The sequence below is a fragment of the Ochlerotatus camptorhynchus genome, unplaced genomic scaffold (assembly GCF_037179485.1).
Source record: "Ochlerotatus camptorhynchus isolate MF236.1 unplaced genomic scaffold, CSIRO-AGI_Acam_v1.1 ptg000360l, whole genome shotgun sequence".
Taxonomy (NCBI): Eukaryota; Metazoa; Arthropoda; class Insecta; order Diptera; family Culicidae; genus Ochlerotatus; species Ochlerotatus camptorhynchus.
In genome coordinates this window covers 146,922-168,830 of record NW_027040848.1, presented here as the reverse complement: position 1 = coordinate 168,830, position 21,909 = coordinate 146,922, and the positions used below count along the sequence as shown (strand labels likewise).

The window sequence follows — 21,909 nt, the reverse complement described above, 5'->3', positions numbered from 1 at the left end:
TGATTTGGTTCTACACACAAAAAGGTTAGAAAAGTAATTTTAAGTTTACCAATCGAATCAATCTAGACGAAAGATCATGGTAAATTACCCATCCAATATCATTTTACTTGTTTAAAGATCGATAATAATACCATCATATAGAATACCATGGCACTTACAAACCTTGAAATTAAAGGTTCTAATAATCATTAATTGCCGTCAGGTATCCGGTATCCTTACTTAACGGTTTTGATCTTTCTGTTGGTATCCATTCCACTTCATTAATTAATTCGGCCCTTTCCGCACAACTGGCCACCATTTGCAATATTTAATGAGTTTTAAGTTTTATATTTTAATCAACTAAAATAACTACATTATACTCTTATAAATCACGCTTTAAAGTATGCTGCAAAACTTTCATATCGTTTTCTGAACAAATGTTACCTATATGAATTCTGTTGCCAGTACCTTAGCAAACAATTGCATCTAGACCCTGAATTTTAATAACAGACCTGCAACTTGCCATCGTTTCATTTTATTTATCTGAGTTGATTGAGCGAATGCACATTTTTCATCCGTCACATACATCTCTACCGTTACAGGACTCCCAAAGCCACCCATCAGTCGCCGCATGAAAGTCGACGAGTTTCTCGCAGTGGTTCCGAGCCAAATTTATCCGACGACAAGTTGACCGTTCCATCAGTTTCCGGTTCACCGGCTGGGGTGCGCTCGGCTGTGAAACATCACCGTGGATCACGTGTCAGCAGCATGGTCCATCGATCGACGCGGGAAACGAACAGCAGCCTGTTGCATCCAGCGATGCTTCACTACCATCGACAAGCACTGTCGGTCGACGAACCGGAACCGTTTCCAAAGTAAATCCAATTACAAAGCACAATGGGAATTCCATCATTTTCACATTTTCCTTGTACATATATGCTCTTTTATTTCGTCCGGTGTACAGACATTTGAACCAAACCCGATCACACGGTTCGATGCACTATGGCCATCCGACTGACATGCCAATAGTGCACAAAATGCGTGACCGAACGAAGCGCTCGGACACGGCCCGGAAGCACGTTCTATCCCGGCAGACGAAGATAGAAAAGGACGAACCGGCCAGCCCGAAGCATAATCCGCTCGCCAACAGCCGACGCTCGTCGACCATTTCGAATGCCTCATCCAAGCTGAACAAGAGCAGCAGTAGACGTGCCTCAACTATTTCCAAAACGCCTAGTATGGACTCGAGGGGAGCGGCCTCGACGGTGGAAGTCAACAGCCCGGAGCGGTCATTGCTGGCGATGACACCGCGAAAGGCGAACGCAATGGCGCAGATGTCCACCCCGTCGGTGGAGAAGGAGTGTCGGTAAGTGGTGGTTCAATATGATTTTAGAATACATACTGATATGCAGTGTACTGTTGATTTAGTCGCTTACATATTTCGATATGCATGAATTTTGCTTTCTAAATTAAACAGGAAACTTTTCCCGCAAACGAGCAATATCAAGCAAATTATGTCGATGGCTAAAGCCACAAACTTCCCGCAAATAATCGTTAAACGTATCATGTGCATAGTTGGGAATCCGAACAGCCGGACCGATTGCCACTGAAACGTGACCTACAGAATTCATTGTGCCCACACAAAGCACACTGACTGAAAGCCAAACAATTGATCTGTGTTAACGTCGGTACACAACATTTCAACATTCCATTTTGTGGTTTTCCAAAACTCATACAATGTTCTGCTTTCGAATTCCATTATCCAAAAGTACACATTGCGCCCAGTTGCTGCATTTTACATTTCGACCTGTGGTAAACATATCCAACCATATCGCCAGTGTCATGGAGCAACATCGAAGTCAGAGTTCTTCGGTCGGGCGGTGATGGTGCAGAAATGCCAGCATAGGTTTTCCATTTTAATATTCATCAATTACACAGTGGGAAACTGTCTTTTACTATTCTTCCCCCGGACAGTGGAAGCAGGAAGCATGGGGGAGAGGCACACACATTGACCGCCGGAAGGATGCTTCCGAGCACCATTGTTGCAAAATCCGACCGAAGCACACATTGGCTGGAAAAGTAAGTGATGTGTAAATAAACTGGGCCAAAATGGAAATTCACTTTCTTGAGCGTTCATCCGAGGGACGAGTAGAAGTGTCTGCTAGATGGCCGCATGAAGATATCACATGTCTTTCCTGTTGCCTTGCTTTAGTTCAACACGGTATCGTTCATGGAAACTCGAAACGTTCTTTCTGGCTAGAATCAGACTGAGAGTGTCTATGCGGCTAATGTATGTCCATAGTAGAGTGTGCAATCTGCAGTTGTTGATGATGTATAGCTCTGTTCATGATTGTGGTGTTCCCTCGGAGAACATGTGCCTGATGTTTTGGTGCTTGAGCAAATATGTGCCCATTACCGAAGATAAATGGCTTCCGTAAAGTTTTGTTGGAGGACATTTATCACAACTACGCAGTTTCAGGAGTACATAAACGTTATTGGTGATCTATGAACACCAATTTGGGATAACTGGAGTGTAAGTGACTTTTTTGAATTTCTACAAATTTAACACTATTTAGTCGTTTTGAAAGCATTTATTTTGCAGCTTATTTAAATAATCATGACCTCTCACCCCTACCAATATTTGAGCTGGACTATTTTTCTTTAAGATAATTAAGTATGACCAGATAAGCAAAGAAAACGAACTGGTTATAGTTACAGATATAAATTCCCTCAACACTTCTCAGTTGCTTCACCGCGATATAAATGTGAAAAGCTTAGGCGTTCGCCTCCCTATTCACCCTTTTGACCACCTCAAATATTTACAAGCATTCCCAGCGATCAAGAGTTCATGAATAATCAACAAAGTATCATATTAGGTCCAGTAGCAACTCCGCAATTTGATGTTAAATATCATAGAGAGCCCCCGACATTCACCCAGAAAACTTACTACTAATTCAAACTATCTTCCAAATAAGCTTCAAAGACCCAAAGTCCAGTGTTAATTTCAGTCCACTATATCCGTAGTAGGCGCGCGAGGCTCAAACTTTTGTATAGTTCTCACATTTATTTTTATTTAATCAACAACTAATATCAAACCAAATATCAAAAATCCATCATCACCGTCGTGGCAACAAACAATGGTTTTCAGTGCTACAATATTTATTTAAAAGTTGCTATGACAATTATCCATACAAAATAATTCATTAGAGATAACTTTATCAAGGTACAACATTTGTCAATTCAGAAAAAAAAATCACTGAATAACTGTTTAAAACACAGTTTTAACGTGTGAAATGCAGTGTTTCTTAAATTCTGTAAGTGTTGCTGAACGTTTGAAATGTCGAGGCATTGAATTGAAAACATTTATTCCTTAAAAATATAATGAATTTAGTGAAGCACAAGTCAAGAAATGTGGTGTTCTTATTTCTAGTATTATATTTATGAAAGTCACTTCCTTTTTCGATTTTATCACACAAAAATCGAGGCAGCGAACCATTTACTACTTTAAAAATGAACACCATAGTCAAATATGTAATTGGTTGTCGGTGAACCTTTTTTAATTATCTAGAATCCAAGTTGAGGAAGTGATTCTATTACATCTCAAAATCAAACGCAATATTTTTGTTTCATTGGCCAAAAGTTAAATGCAAGGGCAAAAGTCTAGATGAGGAGACATAACAGATTTGTAGAGCTGTATTTTACTGGTAATAGTTAAATCGTTTTTCAATCCACATGATATTTCATACTTCATGGCAATTTCTTGATGAAATTGTTAATGTGAGCGTTGAACTTAGGTTCGTCATAAAAAATCACGCCAGTATATTTAATCTCCCGAACGCGATCAATAGTCTCATCATCAATTACAAACGGACACGTTTTCATTTACTCGATTCCGTGAAATTACCACGCATTTAGTTATACTTGTATTCAATTTCAACTACTTAAAGGTTGACTAAAATTAAATTGGTACGCCCCTCGCGCGCCGCTAGCACGCCTCTAGTGTTGGGAGTAGAAAATCTTTGACACTTCTATAGATAGAGCTGGAATTAGAGCGTAACAGCCTTTGTAAACAATGACTTCTTTAGTTGATTTCTAGAACATCAAGGCTCGCTAACGCAAATCAACATCACTATCGGGTAGGGAACGACTTCCTCTACCCGGAGTTTATGTTAGTTTGCGTGGGCGTGAGAGAAGTCATTGTTTACAAAAGCTGTTACGCCCTAATTCTAGCTCTATCTAGAACTGGTGCAAGTTTGATCAAAGTAGTCGATCGCGTTCAGAAATAACGTCAAATGGAACTCGAAAGAAGAAAACATATTGTGCACAAACACCTGAAAAATCCGGAGTTATCCGTTTCCTAGCCGGCTTGTAAGTATTGAAAATGCCGTAAACAACAGTTTGTCGAGTGCACAAAACCTACAAGGAAACCCTGAGTGTGGAAAGGAAACAGTGGACCTACGTAAAAACTGGAACCAGGGATCGTCTTTCGATCCAAGATGTCACCAGAAGTTACAACGCCAACCTTCAAACGGTGCGGAACATCCTTTCCAGGGAAGGATACAAGTCGTACAAAGCTAGCAAACATCTGAAACGGCACATGAAGCAGAATTCCGTGGCCAAAAAGTGTGCAAGGCTTTTGTACGACCGTGTTTTGATGAAACACAAGACACTTTGATCAATGACGAAACACAGCGATGCCACTCTCTCCAGTGTGAGCAGGGTGATGAGCTGAAAAGACACCTCGCACTATGACAAAAGCTAACTCACCCGAGAGATCTTTATTTTGTTTTCACTTTCTACCGTTTCTCCCACTTCGCAAACAAACACATTTTCTGTCGTTCGCACCTCAACCAATCCAACACACCGGAGCGTATGAGTGATCACTAGAGAGCACCATAGAGAGTTCGTTTGCTTCACCAGAGAGAATCACCCCAGTGAAGACTTTGGTTGTTAGTTTGTGGCATACAAAGATTTTTGAAAGGTTACTTTTTCTATAAACGTACAGTAGGTATGTAGTCAATTATTTTAAAATTTGGTAAAATAATAATGTACACAGTTTGGAAATGCGCATAAGGGAAGTGCATCAGCGCATCATTATTGAAATTTGCTTCAGTTTTGTTCGGCAATGTGATGTTGTGCTATGTGATTTTAATGAATAACCTGGGAATGCAATTTGACCGTTACCGTAATGTAATGTGCAAACTACTCAGTTATAACATGTTACAAGGTTAAATTGTATATTGATGTCGTTTCTCTAGTTGATAGTTATGTTTACCTTGTACGTTACTTTCTTACTTTTCCTGGTCCTTCATCTTTAAAGATTGCACCTGCTCACAATGTTACGGCAACTAACTCGGTTTGTGGCTGCTTGTTTCTAATTTACTACTACATTTATTAAAAAAAAAAACATGCAATGCCGTAGAGTATTGCCATAACGATGATATGATGACCTTCTGATACTGGAAGCTGTACATGAACCTCGACTTGAACAGACTTTGCATCTATAATTCAATGACTAATTCTTTCAAAGTACTATGAAACCCAATTTAAAAAATTAAGATGGTTCAAAACATTTGTCTTGATTGTTAGATCGTTTTATTCATATCTGTTACAACCCTTTTTTTGAATTCAGAAGTATAATTTTAATATCTTGATAGAGCTGGAATAAGGGCGTAACAGCTTTTGTAAACAATGACTTCTTTCGATGATTTCTAGAAAGTCAGATCTCGCCAACGCAAATCAACATTACCACCGAGTAGGGGAAGAGTTCCTCTACCTAATGGTTATGTTGGTTTGCGTGGGCATGCCTTGAATTCCTTGAAATCATCGAGAGAAGTAATTGTATACAAAAGCTGTTATTCCCTAATTCCAGCTCTATCTAGATATGCGTTAATTTGAAGTAAAAAATTGAAATTTTTTATGTAAACCAACGGTTTGGTTGATATTTCCTCTCATAATCCCCTAGCTCTACATTGGTGGTGCATAGAAACAGTCTATTCACAACCACTTTTTCGGTATCGTCGTCAAACCGGGGTTTTTTCATCGTGAAAAAATTTCACGATTTGTCCTCTTGTATACGTTTTTCAGCCATTTTTATTGATGTTTTCATACACTCACGTCAAGCTCTGCCGGAATTATTGGAGAAACGATAACGCATTTGCGCTGCCATCTTTCTCACGGAAGTGAGTGTATAAACAGACAAGCAGTGAACTGTTAATTCTCTCACTCTCTCGTGCTGTGTCTAACAATCTCTCCAGTAGTGGTGTCAAGAAAAATCTCCGAGGAGGCAAGCAGAGATTCACCCCAGAGAATGATATCTCTCGCACCCGGGTGATTCAAACGTAAAACTGGATTTTAAGGCTTCCCGCTAAAAAGTTTTACATCGCGACTGGACGTGGGGATGTGCCGTGAAGATTCAAGTTCGTGTTTGCCGACAAATTCGCGAAGAAGGCCATGATTTGGCAATCGATTTGCAGTTGTAGCCTGAATAATAAATAAAAGTAAAAAACTAGAATAAAAGTCATCATAAGTGACCAGCACCATGTTGGCCACACCCGGGGAAGTAGTAAATCCTTTTTAAATCAAAATCCATCAAGCGATACATCAAATCACATGAGAATTCAAAGCCATATCCATGGGCGGTCAAACTGAGTATCGTAAGAACTATATTGGCCACATCTGGGACATGTTCCAGATACCCTAGGGTAAGTGGATGAAATCTGTCTTGAGACAAATATCATGATGCGATGTGTTGTCTAACATTTCTAACATATGTTTTTTTCTAATGGGACTGACTTGCGGTTACTTTTCGCTGTGGGACAATTTGACTTGGTATTGATTTTAATTTTTCTTGAACAAACCACCTTTTTTCAATAGTACATCTCAAAAAACATAGAAAGATATGAAGCTTTAGTGTGATAATTTATTAGCTAGAGAATGATCTTTAGAAGAGGGTAGGTGGATAGTTCCGTTAGAGTACGGCAGTATGAAAATTGAATAGAAGTTTGAAAATGAGCAAAGGGCCATTAATGCGACAGTTTTTAAAGTTAGACGCACATCTTTTGCCTAACCCGTACGATGTACGCGGAGACTTGAAGTATGTATGAAGTACATACTTCAAAATTGTAGGATTGCTTTGCGATTTCCCAAAAATTGGATTTGTGGTTTTCACCACAATTTGAACATTTAAATTTCTTAGGATCTTCATTCACAGGACAGTCGTCCTTTGCGTGAGAGGAATCACCACAATCCATGCATTTAGCTGGCATGTAGCAATTTTTAGTTCCGTGACCCCATTACTGCCACTTACAGCACTGGGTGAGATTTTGGAAATTTCCTCCAGTCTTCCTGAAGTGTTCCCACTTCACTCGGACATGGAGCATAAGGCTAGCTTTTTCTAAGGCCTTAAGGTTGTTTAGTTCACTAGACTTGAAGTGAACTAAATAAAAATCATTAGAAATCCCGTTGCGCGAATCGCCAGGACGGGATTTCAATTTCATTTTGATTACTTGGAGTGGCACAACTCCAAGTAATTTTGCCAGTTCATCTTTGATCTGATGCAAGGATTCACCACTGGGCAGTCCTTTCATGACAACCTTGAACACACGTTCAGTTTTGGTGTCGTAACTAAAAAAATTGTGCTGCTTCTCAGTAAGATACTTGAGAAGACATTTAAATCCGTCCAAGGTTTCAGCCAATACACGGCATTCACCCCGACGTCCAATTTGTAGTGAAAACTTAACTTTCACGAAGTTTAAAAGTTCCATATGAAGAGCATGGAAATCGGAAGGGGTTATCACAATAGGGGGAATCTTTTCCTTTTTGGCATTAAGCCTGGAAAGTTTACTAGAATTCATCCGTGAGCAAATCAAATTGATTACTCAAATTATTTTCATCAGAAGGGGGATCAAGAGTTTGCCCCTTTCTTTTGCGTTTGATCGCCATGGCGGCAGTAAATTTTTATCCAAATCGACTTCCAAGCAGATTACTTTAAGAATCTGAAGGATCGAAGAGGCATTTTCCAAATCGATATCCAAGAAGGATTACCTCGGGTAGGGTCCAAACAAGGATCGAAGAGGAATAAGAGTTGAACAAGATAGAAGTTTTACAGGTTGAGCACTGAAAAGTGCTGTTTAAATTTGTTGTAGCTTTAGGTAGTAGTAACACTTCCTTCAGCAAAAAGCAAATAGATCCACACGGCAGAGAGCACGATGCGGACTTTTGGGTGTTAATCATTTTATTTATATGTATTGCTTATGAATAGTATACTTCGATCTATGAAAAACAAAATTCCTATCGAAGGCGATTGAGCTCAATCGAAGCAGTGTGCAACACAAAGCTCCTCGGTAGGATGTGAGGGAACATGCATTTTTTATGTTACGTGAAATTGGTCAGTAGCCCAGACTTGAATACATTTTAACGAGCTTCCTAGCATAGATATGTTTTAAGATTTTAAAATTCCTTAAGCTTGAAAGATTCAAGTTTGGAAAGCAAATAAAATGCAATGTTTTTAAAAATTTTAACTTCTTCAAAAATGAGCAGTTCGTTCGAGTTTTACTAGTTTTGACATTTTTGGCATTACTAATAAAATATTCCATCACATTCATCTTCCTTCTTTCAAAAGCTGATCGTTCTTTCAAAGCTTCTTCACACCAATCTATGTGACTAGGATTTTATTTTCGGTATTGTAGATTGTCACGTATTGTAGGTATGTCAATTTTGGTTTTGTCGAATCAGTGAACAAACGGATTTACAACGCACACACTGATTGATTACAGTTGGTGACTAAATATTTATACATTTGAATAGGCTTTTTTAATGCACCACCTGGGCTGTCATCTGATCACTCAATGTGCGCAATGTACTGATTTTCAGAAATATACAATGTGAGAATCAAGCAAACACAAAGTTGGCTTGTTTTTCATCCTGCGCAAGAGAAGAGAAGACTCCGACGGCTACGACGCAAAGAGCGCCACTCAGTGTAGGGTTGCAGATGGGAAACATATAGCGAATTCGTTTATTATCGGGGTTGGAACCAGTTCCAACCCAGTGCGAAACCGAACTTTTTGTCAGTGCGAACCTCAACCTGAGCTGGGTTTTAAAAACAAACGATCAAACTGACGTTTGTCAGAAAACAAGCAGACCCAATCTTGATACCCGATCCAGGTTGGAACTGAATAATAAACGAATTCGCTAATAGCAAAAAAAAAAAAATTTTCTTTGATATGCCCTTCTTCATCTCCTATGCATGCAGTCGTGGTAAGCAAAGTCTACAAAGAATTCAGAGAAGACATTAGCGCTTATATATTATATTCGGAGAACCACATACTCTTCGTCGAGTGTTGTAAGATGCATGCACAAAGTTGATTTACTAACGCTCTGATGTGCTTTCTAGGCCTGTGTACCACCAATGTAGACGGGGCCAGGCGAGTTCGAGAGGAAATGACAACAAAACCGTTTGTTTACATCAGAATAAGGATTTTTCATAACGCAAATTAAAGCATTTTGCAAATTTTCAAATTTTCATATTTTACGATTTTCCACAGGAAGATTTACGTTGATACGCGCTAAGACCATATAATAAAGAAATTATACAGATATTTGTCATCCAGAAACAGATTTGAAAAAAAAAATATGGTGCAAATATAAATAGAAATTAGACAAAAATTGGCAACACTGCCTGGAACCAGACCGCGGACCAAGAACACCCTTGAGATAACTCCTCTTCGACATCTCAACCGCTCGTAGGTTCAATCGCGTTAGCCAATAATTCATTGTTCTTTGTTTGTAACAAAATTCACTTAATTCTATGTCTAGTAGGAGTTGGGCCGAATACTCGTGGCTACCGCCAGGTTAGAGAGGTACATTGTCGAAGGATCGGAAAAGGGAAGGAGCTTGGGGGTAGGGTTGCGTTGTCTCATCAGAGCGATGTTGCTAGTATGAACGGTAGTAAGGTTCTAGATTCGTCTGGAGTTTGACCGGCTATGGTGACCAGTGGGCGACGATGAGACTCATCGAGACGGGGAACAAGACTAACAAAAACTAATAAAGAGATACAAAAGACAAACGAATTAAATTCTTATACTAGACATTTGCAGAAACACATAAATCGACTGCACATAGCAGAGATCGCGGGTACCCAACACGTCTCTGATAGGGATATAGGGTTGTCTTCCTTGGGCCTCGAGGGTATTCAAAAGTCGCTCTCTGGCGGCGTCATTATCTGTACATTGCCAAACTGCGTGATTGATGTCATCGTAACCGTTTTCACACCGACAGATGTTGCTGTCCACGAGGTTTATTCTATTGAGATGAGCATCTGGCGAGTAGTGGTTGGACATAAGTCTACTCATCACGCGAATGAAGTCACGACTTAAGCCCAAGCCTTTAAACCACGCTCTCGAAGAAACATTAGGAATAATTGAACACCACCGTCCAAGATTTCCAGGGTCCCAATCGGTTTGCCAACTCGAAAGGGTACTCTGACGCACTAAATGGTAAAATTCATCGTGTGAAATTTGCCTGTCATAAAGTTCGCCTTCTCATTGCCTGGGATTGAGCAATGTGAGGGAACCCATACAAAGGTAATCATATATGATCTTTCGACCAGTACATTCGTTGCAGTTTGTCAGAGATCTTATTTCAAACAAGGTCCATAAACTTATTGGAGGTTTTGGGAACTTCGGTAAATTTCAAGGAACTTTCTACATGTTCAATTAAGGGAACTTCTTAGAAGATGAGGAAATTTTGCAATAATAAATACTTAATAACTTTTAATAAGTTACAGGATATTCTTTCAAAAACCACAAAACATCAACTTTTCGGTTTTGCTGAGGGTCCAATTTTTCCATGATGAGGTGGAAAAGGTGTTTTTGCATGTAATTTTTGACAAAAATTTGGGGAAGGAACTGATTTTCTTGGATTTTTGATATTTTTTCCCAATATTTTTAGAAAATAAAAACGCACCGAAAATATTTTTTTTTCGGGCCTGTTAACTTCCCCTTAAGTGCTGGAATAGGCTTTTGAGGTATTTCCAAAAAAAAATGTGAGTTTACAAAAGGGTTTGGAACTTGGGTCCTTCAGACCGATCGCGTTTGTCATAGTGGTCTTTGGTTTTTTGTTCATGATTCCGTTATAAAAAGTCTGGGACTTTGAACAGTTATCTGAAGTCTATGACTTGAAAAATTGGTAACTACACGCAATGCTCATTTCTGTTTGTCAAACTTTGTTTATTGTTGTTTTACATCAACAGCAGGCTGGCCCCAATGATTTTAACCTTATCAACTATGGTAAAAAAATACATTCAAGCATGGTCATAAAATTAAAAAAACATTAAATAACGTATATCTTATAACTTATAGTCAATATCTTAACTCCTGCCGGCGAAAAACAGAAGAAAACTTTCGACGAAGCGCATCACGGGAGAGATGAAAGTCGAAAACAGATGCAACTCTGTTGAATGTTCTCTGCAGTCCGCAAATCGCACCATACGCTCCATAATTTGTGCGACGTAGAGGCAGTCTTAGCATAAGGTTATTACGAAGCGGTCGGGGTTGAACATTTGCCTCAGAATAGCCTCACAATCTGTCCTTCCTCGTAGGATATCGGCCACGGTTAGGGCTCTGCTTGTGTCTCATCTAGTCCGGAGAAGTTCTAGGTCGATAAGTTGACAACGGCTTTCGTAACTTGGTAATCGAAACGTATCATTCCAAGGCAATCTACGCAACGCAAAACGAAGAAAGCGACGTTGAACAGATTAAATTCTCTCGGCACCGTTGTTGTAGTTTGGGTTCCAAACCGCTGAACAATACTCAAGCGTCGATCGAACAAGCGAACAATAGAGAGATTTTAGACAGTAGATATCAGTGAAGTTTTTAGCTATCCTAAAAATGAACCCTAAAGTTCTTGACGCCTTATCAACAACATATGCAATGTGTTGCTTGAATGAAAGCTGCGAATACAAGATCACACCCAAGTCTTTCACCTGATTCACGCGTTCGATTTTCGAGCCAAGCATGTCATAGCTAAATATTATCGGTTGTTGTTTTCGTGAGAACGTAATAGCGGAGCATTTGACTGGGTTCACTACCATTCTGTTTAACCTGTACCAACTAGCGAATACATTCAGTTGACGTTGAAGAAAGTGACAGTCAGCAATGGAGCAGATTCGTAGGAAGATTTTGAGGTCATCTGCATATGATAACCGAGGAGCTTCGATGAGATGCACGTCGTTGAAGTACAGCATAAAAATTAACGGTCCCATGTGGCTTCCCTGAGGTATACACTCAAACAATTTCACACGTTTGATCGAAGTGTTTAAACACTTGATTTTCTAAATGCACAATCACATTTACTTTAAGTGTATTTCACCTTGGTTCAATGTGTTATACACGTTAATTTATAGTGTTTCAAACTTTGAAATGTTGAAAATCTTTCACTATCTATTCAAGTGTAATGCACATTGAATCACGCTACTGTTCAAAACAGATGGATTTAAAGTGTTTTGCATTTCAATACGATGTGAATTGCTTGCTCAGAAAGGTATACATCGATAACAAGAGTTGTGACTTTATCCTATCAACCTGCCTCATATATGAGAACCGTGACACAGTGAGATCGAACGAAGACTCCGGCAGCAGCATACCCCAACAGTCCATGATCGAATCCCAAATCAGACCCATTAAAAATATATGTGAAAGCTCTGGCCTCTGGCAGTTTTGTTTATATATTTGTCGATTCATTTTTAGAGTCGGTAAAGTAGAATTCGATAAAGTAGAATATTGTAGAATATTGAACTATGGTGTGCAAAGCTATTGATATCACCATATGAGGCACATAGAATCCAAGTGTGTCACAATTCAAATCCATAGTGTTCAGACATGGTTCATAGCATAAGATTCACACATGAAATGGATGTGTTTCACAATATGCGCAAAATTAAGTGTGAGACACATAATGACGACGTGTGGAATTTTTTGAGTGTAACATGTAAACATATCAAACAGAAATGAATAAATAGCAGCGCCGGTGGTGTAGTGTTAAGCGTGGTTAAGGGAAGTAAAGTCGTTGGTCCCCGGTTCATGAGTTGATGAGTCGATAGGTAGGGTCCAGGTGTGGAAGCTGTCTCCCTGGCGTTGGTAGCATTGGTGCTCAGCACGGAAAACAAGATCGATGAGAAGTGAAACAGCGTGTTTTACACACGAAGCATAATTTGTGTTTAACATAATAAAGTTTATTTTAATTGTATTTTTTTTTTAAATTATATTCACTTTAAAGCTCATGGGTCATTTATGACTTGTCCGGGGGTGAGATATGAACTCGTGACTTTGGCGTGAGAGGTATGAATGTAACCACTACGTCGAGGTCACCCCCAGAAGAGAACATTATGGTGGTATTTGATCAATTCAAGCTCTTTAGAATAATTCCTGGACAACCGATTTTCTTGCATGGATATATTAGATGATTGAATTAATTTTTGGAGTAATTAGAAATCTGCAGAATTCTAGCTAACTATTAGAAGAATTGCGAAAATACAATGAGAACATAATGCAGGTACCTATTTCATAAATTGAAGGTGTTTTAGCACTTTATACTATAGACCGAACTTTTGGGACATAATTTTGAGATGTGTTCCTAATTATGGCCTACGAATTTTATTTGATAACTTTGTTTTGGTATTGATGAAACCATTCGCGTTGACGATGACTCTGCAGCTGTTCACTCCTATAGGAAAATGCCATAAGCAAATGTCGAATTTCGTGAAACATAGCGGATCGTTTTTTATACTTTCACTCCACTGAAAAATCCCGTAGGCAAAATGTTAATCTAAGCGTGAAAGGAAGGGTCGACACGGTGCATACGCTATTTCTAAACAAACAAAATTTGAGAAGGATCTACTCATATTCGTCAAAAGTAGGCCACCCCAAATTAGTAAACAAAGTTTAGATGTCGAATGGAAACCTGAATCCCAACGAAGTTGTTTATTTGTCATCTTGTCAGTTCCAAATTTGTTTGTTCAATTTAGTGTAGTGTAGGATATGAGTAGATCCTACTCTTCTTCTACTTCTTTCCTTTATTTAACGTCGGTCTCTGTTCCGCAATCTAGTGCTAATCACCGACGGACATCGATTGCCATCCATTGACGGCAATCGAATGAGCAAGGAAGGCAGCTTCCACACCTGCGTAGGATATCGCACCCATTCAAACACACATGGGCCGGGACCAACGGCTTTACTTCCCATTCCGAAGGAAGACGTGACCAGAGATTTTTAAGCCTCAGAAAAATCCCACTGACCTCGGCTGGGATTGAAACCAGACCCATTGGGGTGAGAAAGCAGTCACGCTTACCACTACACCACCGGCGCCGGCAGTAGATCCTACTCAAATTTTGGTTGTTTAGAAATAGCGTGCAGTCAATCCTCCCATCAAAACAAACTTCACGGCAAATGAGACCAATTCATACCGTACCGTACCGTTTGCTCAAACTTGTAAAAGCGTGGGTCACTCGTAGAATGAGATTTTTTTTATCAAATATGAGTAAATTTTATTCATATAGTGACATTTACTAATATATAAGTGGGATTTACTCATACTTATTCTATGAGTAAACCACGTTTTTTCTAATTTGAGTGAACGCGATTCAAATATGAGTTAGATTAATTTAACGTGAAAGCCCTTCCAAAAACTATCAAGCTGAACAATGCATTGAATCCTAAGTAGCATCGATTCTCCTCGTTGACTTTTTCTTTCGTTAATAACTTGGCTACAAAACCATTTCTAGTCATATTTGCCATATTAGATGCTAGATAATAGCATCTAATATCGAACTATGTATTGAAAATAACTGTAAGTGCCTTAACATGCAAAGAGAAAATCTACAAAGAGGGTCTGTCAATGTTGCTTGGGAGCTAATGCATTGTTCTGCTTCCTAATACTTGGTGTGGTCGTGAGATGATCTATATGACTTTATTTTTATTCTAAAAGCATCGTGTTTTCACGCATCTTCGCGTTTGTGAAACTTTAAATCTAATAAAGCTAATTTCTGTATTTCTCACCAACTCCTCTCCCTATTTTCTTAGAGTCCGCTTTGAGAAGCGTCCGAGAACGGTTGTGTGTTTTTGCTCCGCTGCGTGCTTTTTTTTTTTAGAGCTCGGGCTATCTTTGTGCTGCCGTGTAGTTTTTCGGTGCTCGCATTTGAATAGTTTTATGTCCCGGACGCGATAATTCTATTTAGAATGATTTGTGCTGCTGTTTTTCCCCTGTTGCTTTGGTGCCTGGTGTGCTCTCGCTCCCTTTGTTGACAGTGTGACTCGACCGCGCTGATCTATTATTAGGTTTTTGCGGTGTGCATTGCTTTTGTGCACAGAGTGACATGAAGAAGAAAAGTGATATTTAGTTATTGTGTGTTTGGATTCGCTGGAGGAGGAATTGTTTAAAAATGACTAGAGAAAATTAAGCATCGAGAATGCGCTCCCGGATGTATTGATTTGGTGAGTACGTTCCAGTTGAAGATTGTTCTCTCTAAATATCCCTTTTTTGAATACGTTTCATCAATCAAACATTATTATATGTTGGGTTTGGGGGGGGGGCAGCCTAAGGGTTTCAATGGATTTGTAGACTGGACAAGTGTTCGTGGATTTGCCAGTCCCTTGTCACGTGTTGATAGACGTACATCTTGTCGTTTGTCTTCCAAAGGTCTTCAATGAAGTTGATTCACCCAGCTGCAACAAACCATCAGGCAGAACTTTACAACCAGTGAAGTATCTGCAGTCATATGTAATCCTTGCACTGATGGTGGGTTCTATTCACATCACATGTTCCCCTATAAAAAAGTGAATTTGTGTCGCATATATTATAATCTCATCTGATTCTGGATTTTACAGTCAGCTTCACAGGTGTCAACCTCCTGCCCAGGAATAAGGAAAACTTCGTTAAAGTCTCTTATTGTGTTTCCCTTCCGACTGGGGGACTTGTAGACTTCGGGGCAAACTTTCTTTGACGGTGGTGGATTATTCCCTTCGTTCGCCTCCGTATCCGAAACTGGCTACATCTGTTCCAATTCTGCTTCAGCCTACAAGCGAGTCTTGAACTCTCTTTTTTTCACTCAATTGATACGTTCCCACATTGGGTTTGGCATGGAGAACTCGTCTTGAGAGAGTTTCGCTACCGCGTTTTTTTTCCGGCCAGTGTAGGATTCCAGCTTCTTTCCAACCAGAAAGAATTACGGTTAGGCATGTTTCGCATCTTTCAATTGTTTGTACCACTTTAAATGGCATTTTTTCCGCACTTGAACTTGGACGACACTAGCTGACTCCCTTCCGAAACATTTTGAACTGTCACTTTTCTCCAGGCAACTTTGTCATCATAAAACTGAACGGTACCAAGTCAAGTCAAAATGGATAATAAATAAACAATAAGGTATTCAAATTTACTTTATAAATGCTATAATAAACCATTGTGCAGCGATGATCGAGACGTTTCCGTCGGATAAGATTATTTTGCGGCCGAGTGTCTAGGAAGCTATGGAAACCGAAATGGCTCTTGATTTTGTTTTATGCCCTTATAGTATAAACCACCATCGCACTTTGTGAGTTGCCCCAATAGAACCCTTGCTTTTGGTTTGAATCAGTACAAATTCGTTCTATTATATAAAAAAAAAAAGAAGTATACATATTCATTTTCTTCCGAACTAAATAAACCACCATCACACTTTGTGAGTGGCCCCAACAGTATCCTTGCCGTTGGTCTAAATCGGGTCAAATCGGTTCTAATAATTATTTTATATTCAATCAAGTAAACCACCATCACACTTTGTGAGTGGCCCCAACAGCATCCTTGCTGTTGGTTTAAATCGGTTCAAACCGCTTATAATTAATTATTTTGGTCATTGATAAAATAAAATAAACCATCATCACACTTTGTGAGGGGCCCCAACAGTATCCTTATTGTTGGTTTAAATCGGTATACACACATCTAATAATGATCTACATCTCTAGACAGCCGGCTGTTTAGAGCATAAATCGAAAACACTTATAAATAACTACACAAAACAAAAGATCGCATCACTTATCAAGGTGAATCCTGATCCAACGAACCTAACCCACTAACAAAACCTCCTTCCTGTGACTTTTGTGGGATGCAGAGGTAAACACGGTCCCAAAACAACAAAAGTCACACACTAACATTCCTTCCCTCTCCCACCTGATTGCAAGGACGTGGCCGGTGACGTTATTGATCTTTAAAGGTAGGAGTCACTGGAACATGTACACTGAGAATGGCAGGTTACTACCAAGCCACATTCAGTTGATTCTTTGTACAATTTCACTGGTTCAGATCAATCACGGAGTGCAACTATCGATACGTGCAGTCAGACTAAGCTAAGCTAACTAAGCTAAGCTAAGCTAAGCTAAGCTTTAATAAGTTACAGGATATTCTTTCAGACATCCTTGATAGGCAGCAGGGAATGCTCAAAAGATCTCCATAAAGACGAAGATATTAGAATGGTTCTTTGATTATTCTTCCAAGACTTCAGGTTGATCAAGTTCTAAGAATTTCCAACTGTTTATAAATTCAATGTTCTTTCAAGACTGTATGCAGTTCAGGAAGTATTCAAAAGTTTTCCAGCTAGTTGAATGATGAATCTAAACTTTATGCACATGTTTGTACATTTTCTATAGGTGCTTTGGTGCTTTAGCTATATTGTCGAGAATTGGTACTCCAGCAGCTGAATTCCGGACATAAATTTTAACGAAGAAATGGACATATCTGTATGTACATAATATGTATAAATTTCTTTATTTTCGATGAAACTTATACCAGGAATTCGGCTGCAGGATATTAGCACATTAACAATCCAAGACTAACTACATTTAAAACTAAAAAATAGATAAATCCCAATGCTTTTGTAAAAATAAATTCAATTATGATCAAGTTACAAACAGTGACACAATCATTCAAGATTTGAGTTCATTCCTTTCGATTGGAATAAATGTTTAATCTTGATTTTATGTATAACTCCGAATGTTAGTTAGTCCGATGCATTGAATAAAAAATTGTGCTGGATAAATGCTTTATCAATCTATTTTCCTTTCAAATATCAGAATTATGACAAATTTTAACATAATTTTTCATATTTTTTGCCAGATGTTAAGATTTTTAAATTACTTTCTTATCTCGAAGAATTTTCCTCTTGAAAAATTATGTGAGTCTCAGAATCTAAGTAAGTTTACCAAGATCTTGGATTACGAATTTTGAAGTTCAGGAGATGCAAAGTTTGTCTAAGCTTTAGTTTATATTTTTTTTATATTCTTTTAGTTATAAAATCTGGCAAAAATATGGGTTTGGGATCTCTAAATGTGACGTTAGAGGTAATTAGTAATCGAAAGCATTCAGTCACCCCTTGTATCAGACGTGTCCGCCTGTCAATGAGGAGTCGAGCGGCAGTCATGGACTAGAGAAGAAGACGATAAACATGTACTTTTGGTCGTGAATAAAGAACAATATGGTCGTTACGATATCTGTACAAATACATTCATTACACAAAACTATTTATGTTTTAACGAAGTCTTAGTCAAAATATTAAGACATATAAGCATTGACATATATATTGAAAATTTTCCTACACAAGTCCTACATGTATGAAATTTATTCTGTGTGAACTTTACTTGGTTTAAAATTAAAACTCCTAAAATTTAATTTTGGTTCATAAGTTTAATATTTAACTAATGATAAGTTACAAAATTTATGAAATTACCTTACTCTGAGACTTTTCTTAAGTCTGAGATGCTCCCCCAGTTGAGTTCCCAATCGTTGTTATGAAAGAAAAATAATCAAATTTATTGTTTCAGCATAGCAAGCCTAAATGTCGCCTTGACGCAATGTGATTGAATAGCATCTTCCCGAGTTTTTATTTAACCATAGTTTAGCAAAATAAAAAAATGCAACAGGCCCCCTCCAGATAAGTTTTCTAGCTACGCCAATGGAAACGCAACGGTCTATTAGCGGCAGGAAAGAGTTGGATCCGGTGCAGAACATTGTTGGAGACCGAATATGGAGGATGATGAGTCTTGATTAGTATGTACTTTTGTAGTTTGTTTTGTGTGAGCTGCAGTATTTTTTTCAATTACGGTTACTATTGGGGTCTGATTAACTGCTTCTAACTCTTAAGCCCTCGCTAAAGCCTACATTGCGGATTCAAATCTACATATACCCTGGCACTCTATGAACCGAGAAGTAACTGCTGGTCGGGTTCCTCTGGTGTATTCAATTAGAGGATGTTCCTGAAATATACAGTCAAACACGACGTAATGTTGTGAACAACTTCAATGACAGTTGTTCAGCACTGCTCCCATTTTATGCAATGAACAATCCAATGCCTACGAGATTGTGCCAAAGGTGTACCGATTCTACTTTCGGAATAATGTGCTGAGTGGCTTACCCCTTGATATCAAGCCATTATTTTTTTTTGTCGGAAATCACTTAAGCGGTCACCGACTTGGTTGCGTGTCCCTGACTAGTGACGTTCTTTGTTCTAAGAATGACACGTCTTCACACCTATCTACGTAATCAGAATAACTTGCGTGTGAATGTGAAAAACCCCGGTTTTTTTTTAATCGAGCAGAAGTTCGTTTTTGCCTATTTTCTACCAACAAGTTTCCTCGGACGAACACGTAAGCAACAGATTTCAGAATTTAGTGGTCTGTTCGTAGCAGGCACCAGAAATCGAAAGAAAGCCAAGGTGACTAACCGCAAAACGAAACGCCATCATTAGTGTCACGAAAAATTTAGCTCATGCTACAAGTTTATATGCTCTTTTAGCTAGGTACATGAAAAGAAAAGTTCCATGAAACCAAACTCCATCAGTCGAACGGTTTCCCGCTGTGCCTTTAGGTCGTACCTGCCTGTAATATGGCTGGTCGAGAATCTCGATAAAACAGAAATGATTATATGACTTGAAGTGATACCGTATTACCCCCTTCTGAATGAACCGTTACCTATAGATATAGACGTTGTGATGGATTAAATATGTCCGAACCGCCCAGTATGATGAAGCTGTATTATTTTGATTTCTAAATTGTAATGAGAAGCTCAACAGGCTACGTTATTTCGCTCAGTGGAAGGATATGGAATATCCGTTTGGTTATTTTCGGCAAGTGGCAATGAACTTTGGAACAATACCGGCAAATTAGTTTTCCCAAGTCTTCCGCTAGTGATTTTCGTCGATGCAGGCAAAATGCTATTTCAGCTCATTCAGTGTATCTGAGTATCATCTTATGTTGTTGAAATCATTACTTTAGATGTGCGAAAGACTCATAGGTGTTTTTTATTTTTATTTTCTTCTCAGGAGTCAACTATCGATATGCTCCGAACCGGCGATTGCTCCTCGCAATCTGTCCTGTCAATCGAGCTTAGAACCGTGCGAGGAGAATAGTCCGGAGCAGGAGGAACAATCGCAATGTGCAGGGAAATCTCCCACCCGTCATGGTCATCAACCGCCTATTAGCAATGCCTCAACGAATAAATCCCCCCTTCCCGAGACAGAGGGGCCAAAATCTGCACAGCTAATTCGACCGGACTCGTTAGTTCTAGTGGGCAGGACATCGACCACTGACGACGGTCATCTACCGAACGAGAAGGCCAATCGGTTCCTCTATCGGAGCAATTCTACGAAAAGCTTCCGTAAACCGAAACCAAAAATCAAAAGCAAAAAACTAAGCAACGAATTTGATCAGATATACGTGATTAGCAGCAGCAGTGGCGGTGGACCCGAGCACGGAAGCCCTTCGGCAACGGTGGCTCTCGCTGGCTCGGGCACCGGAAGTAATCGTTATCCTAATTTCCATCATGCACGTGATGATGACTACTACGACTCGATTGAGGTTATACACGAGCGACGAAGTAAGAACTTTAGTAAATTCAACAGTGTGTGTGGGGATGAGTCAAAGCAGACACAGGATCAGGATAGTGGACTGGGCCAGGAGGTCCCTTCCTGTCGACAGGAAGGTGATGATTTCTGCCTGGTTGGGGAGAGCTTAGGTTCGAACAAATTTAGCGTGGTGGCCGACATTTCATCTGCCATGACCAATCTATTGCAAGCTAGTCCGGAAAAGCTCCCACAGAAGGCAACTACGAAAACGATTGCCGTTGATTGTGGTCTACAGGGGGTTGAAGGAGGAAAACAAGGTGGCTCAACCGATGCCGACGACGATGATGATGATGAAGATGGTGATGGAAAACAAAGCACGGATCACAATAGCTCCATTCAACGGTATGACACGGTTATCTATAATGCAGGTGCCAGCAGTGTCGAAAGTGAAGAAACTGTGCCGACGCACCTGGGCGGCGTTGATGATGGTGAGCGAAAGGGTGTCAGCAGTGAGGGCAGTTGTGATGACGTGGGGGTGGGTGGCTCGGGAGCACGTGATAAGGCATATTGTGGCGACGGCAAACAGGATAGCGCTATGGAAGAAATGGATACACCTGACTCGGTTGTAGATGATGGTAATAACATTGCTGTTGAGATGTAAATGTGTGCATGAAAGAGTGAATGAGTTGATAACCGCAGGACAAGGGTTGATGTGGCAAATTGTTTGTTTATTCAGTTCTAAGCGGATTTTATTATAGTATTTTACCTTTGACCCTATTACAGTAGCTATCTCCAGAGTTGACTAAACTACGGCTGTTTGGGGGAACGAATTTTCTGTGAGCAATTACCTGATCTATCTTAGCTAAATGTGTGCATTTCTGGGAGAAGATATATGCTGCGATCTAGAGTAACAGTTCCTACATTTACTCAATCCACTACATTTCACTTAATTTTGATCATAAGCATCAGATCAGCATGGTTCACATCAGATCAGCATTGTTCACATCAGATGAGCATAGTTCAATGTAAGAGAATGAGTTCCATTATGTAATTCTAATGTTTGTTGT

The 21,909-nt window shown here is 39.4% G+C and overlaps 1 protein-coding gene across 1 annotated transcript in view; it reads left to right on the top strand.

Moving 5' to 3' along the window:
* Nucleotides 1-21,554, top strand: part of LOC135709391 (uncharacterized) — a 99,133-nt gene extending 77,579 nt beyond the window's left edge. The window contains exons 6-8 of the mRNA XM_065231684.1: nucleotides 582-854; nucleotides 944-1,345; nucleotides 20,321-21,554. Of these exons, the coding sequence (XP_065087756.1) occupies nucleotides 582-854; nucleotides 944-1,345; nucleotides 20,321-21,503 (1,858 nt within the window). The 3' untranslated portion in view covers nucleotides 21,504-21,554. The remainder of the gene's footprint in view (nucleotides 1-581; nucleotides 855-943; nucleotides 1,346-20,320) is intronic.
* Nucleotides 21,555-21,909: the final 355 nt, after the last annotated feature.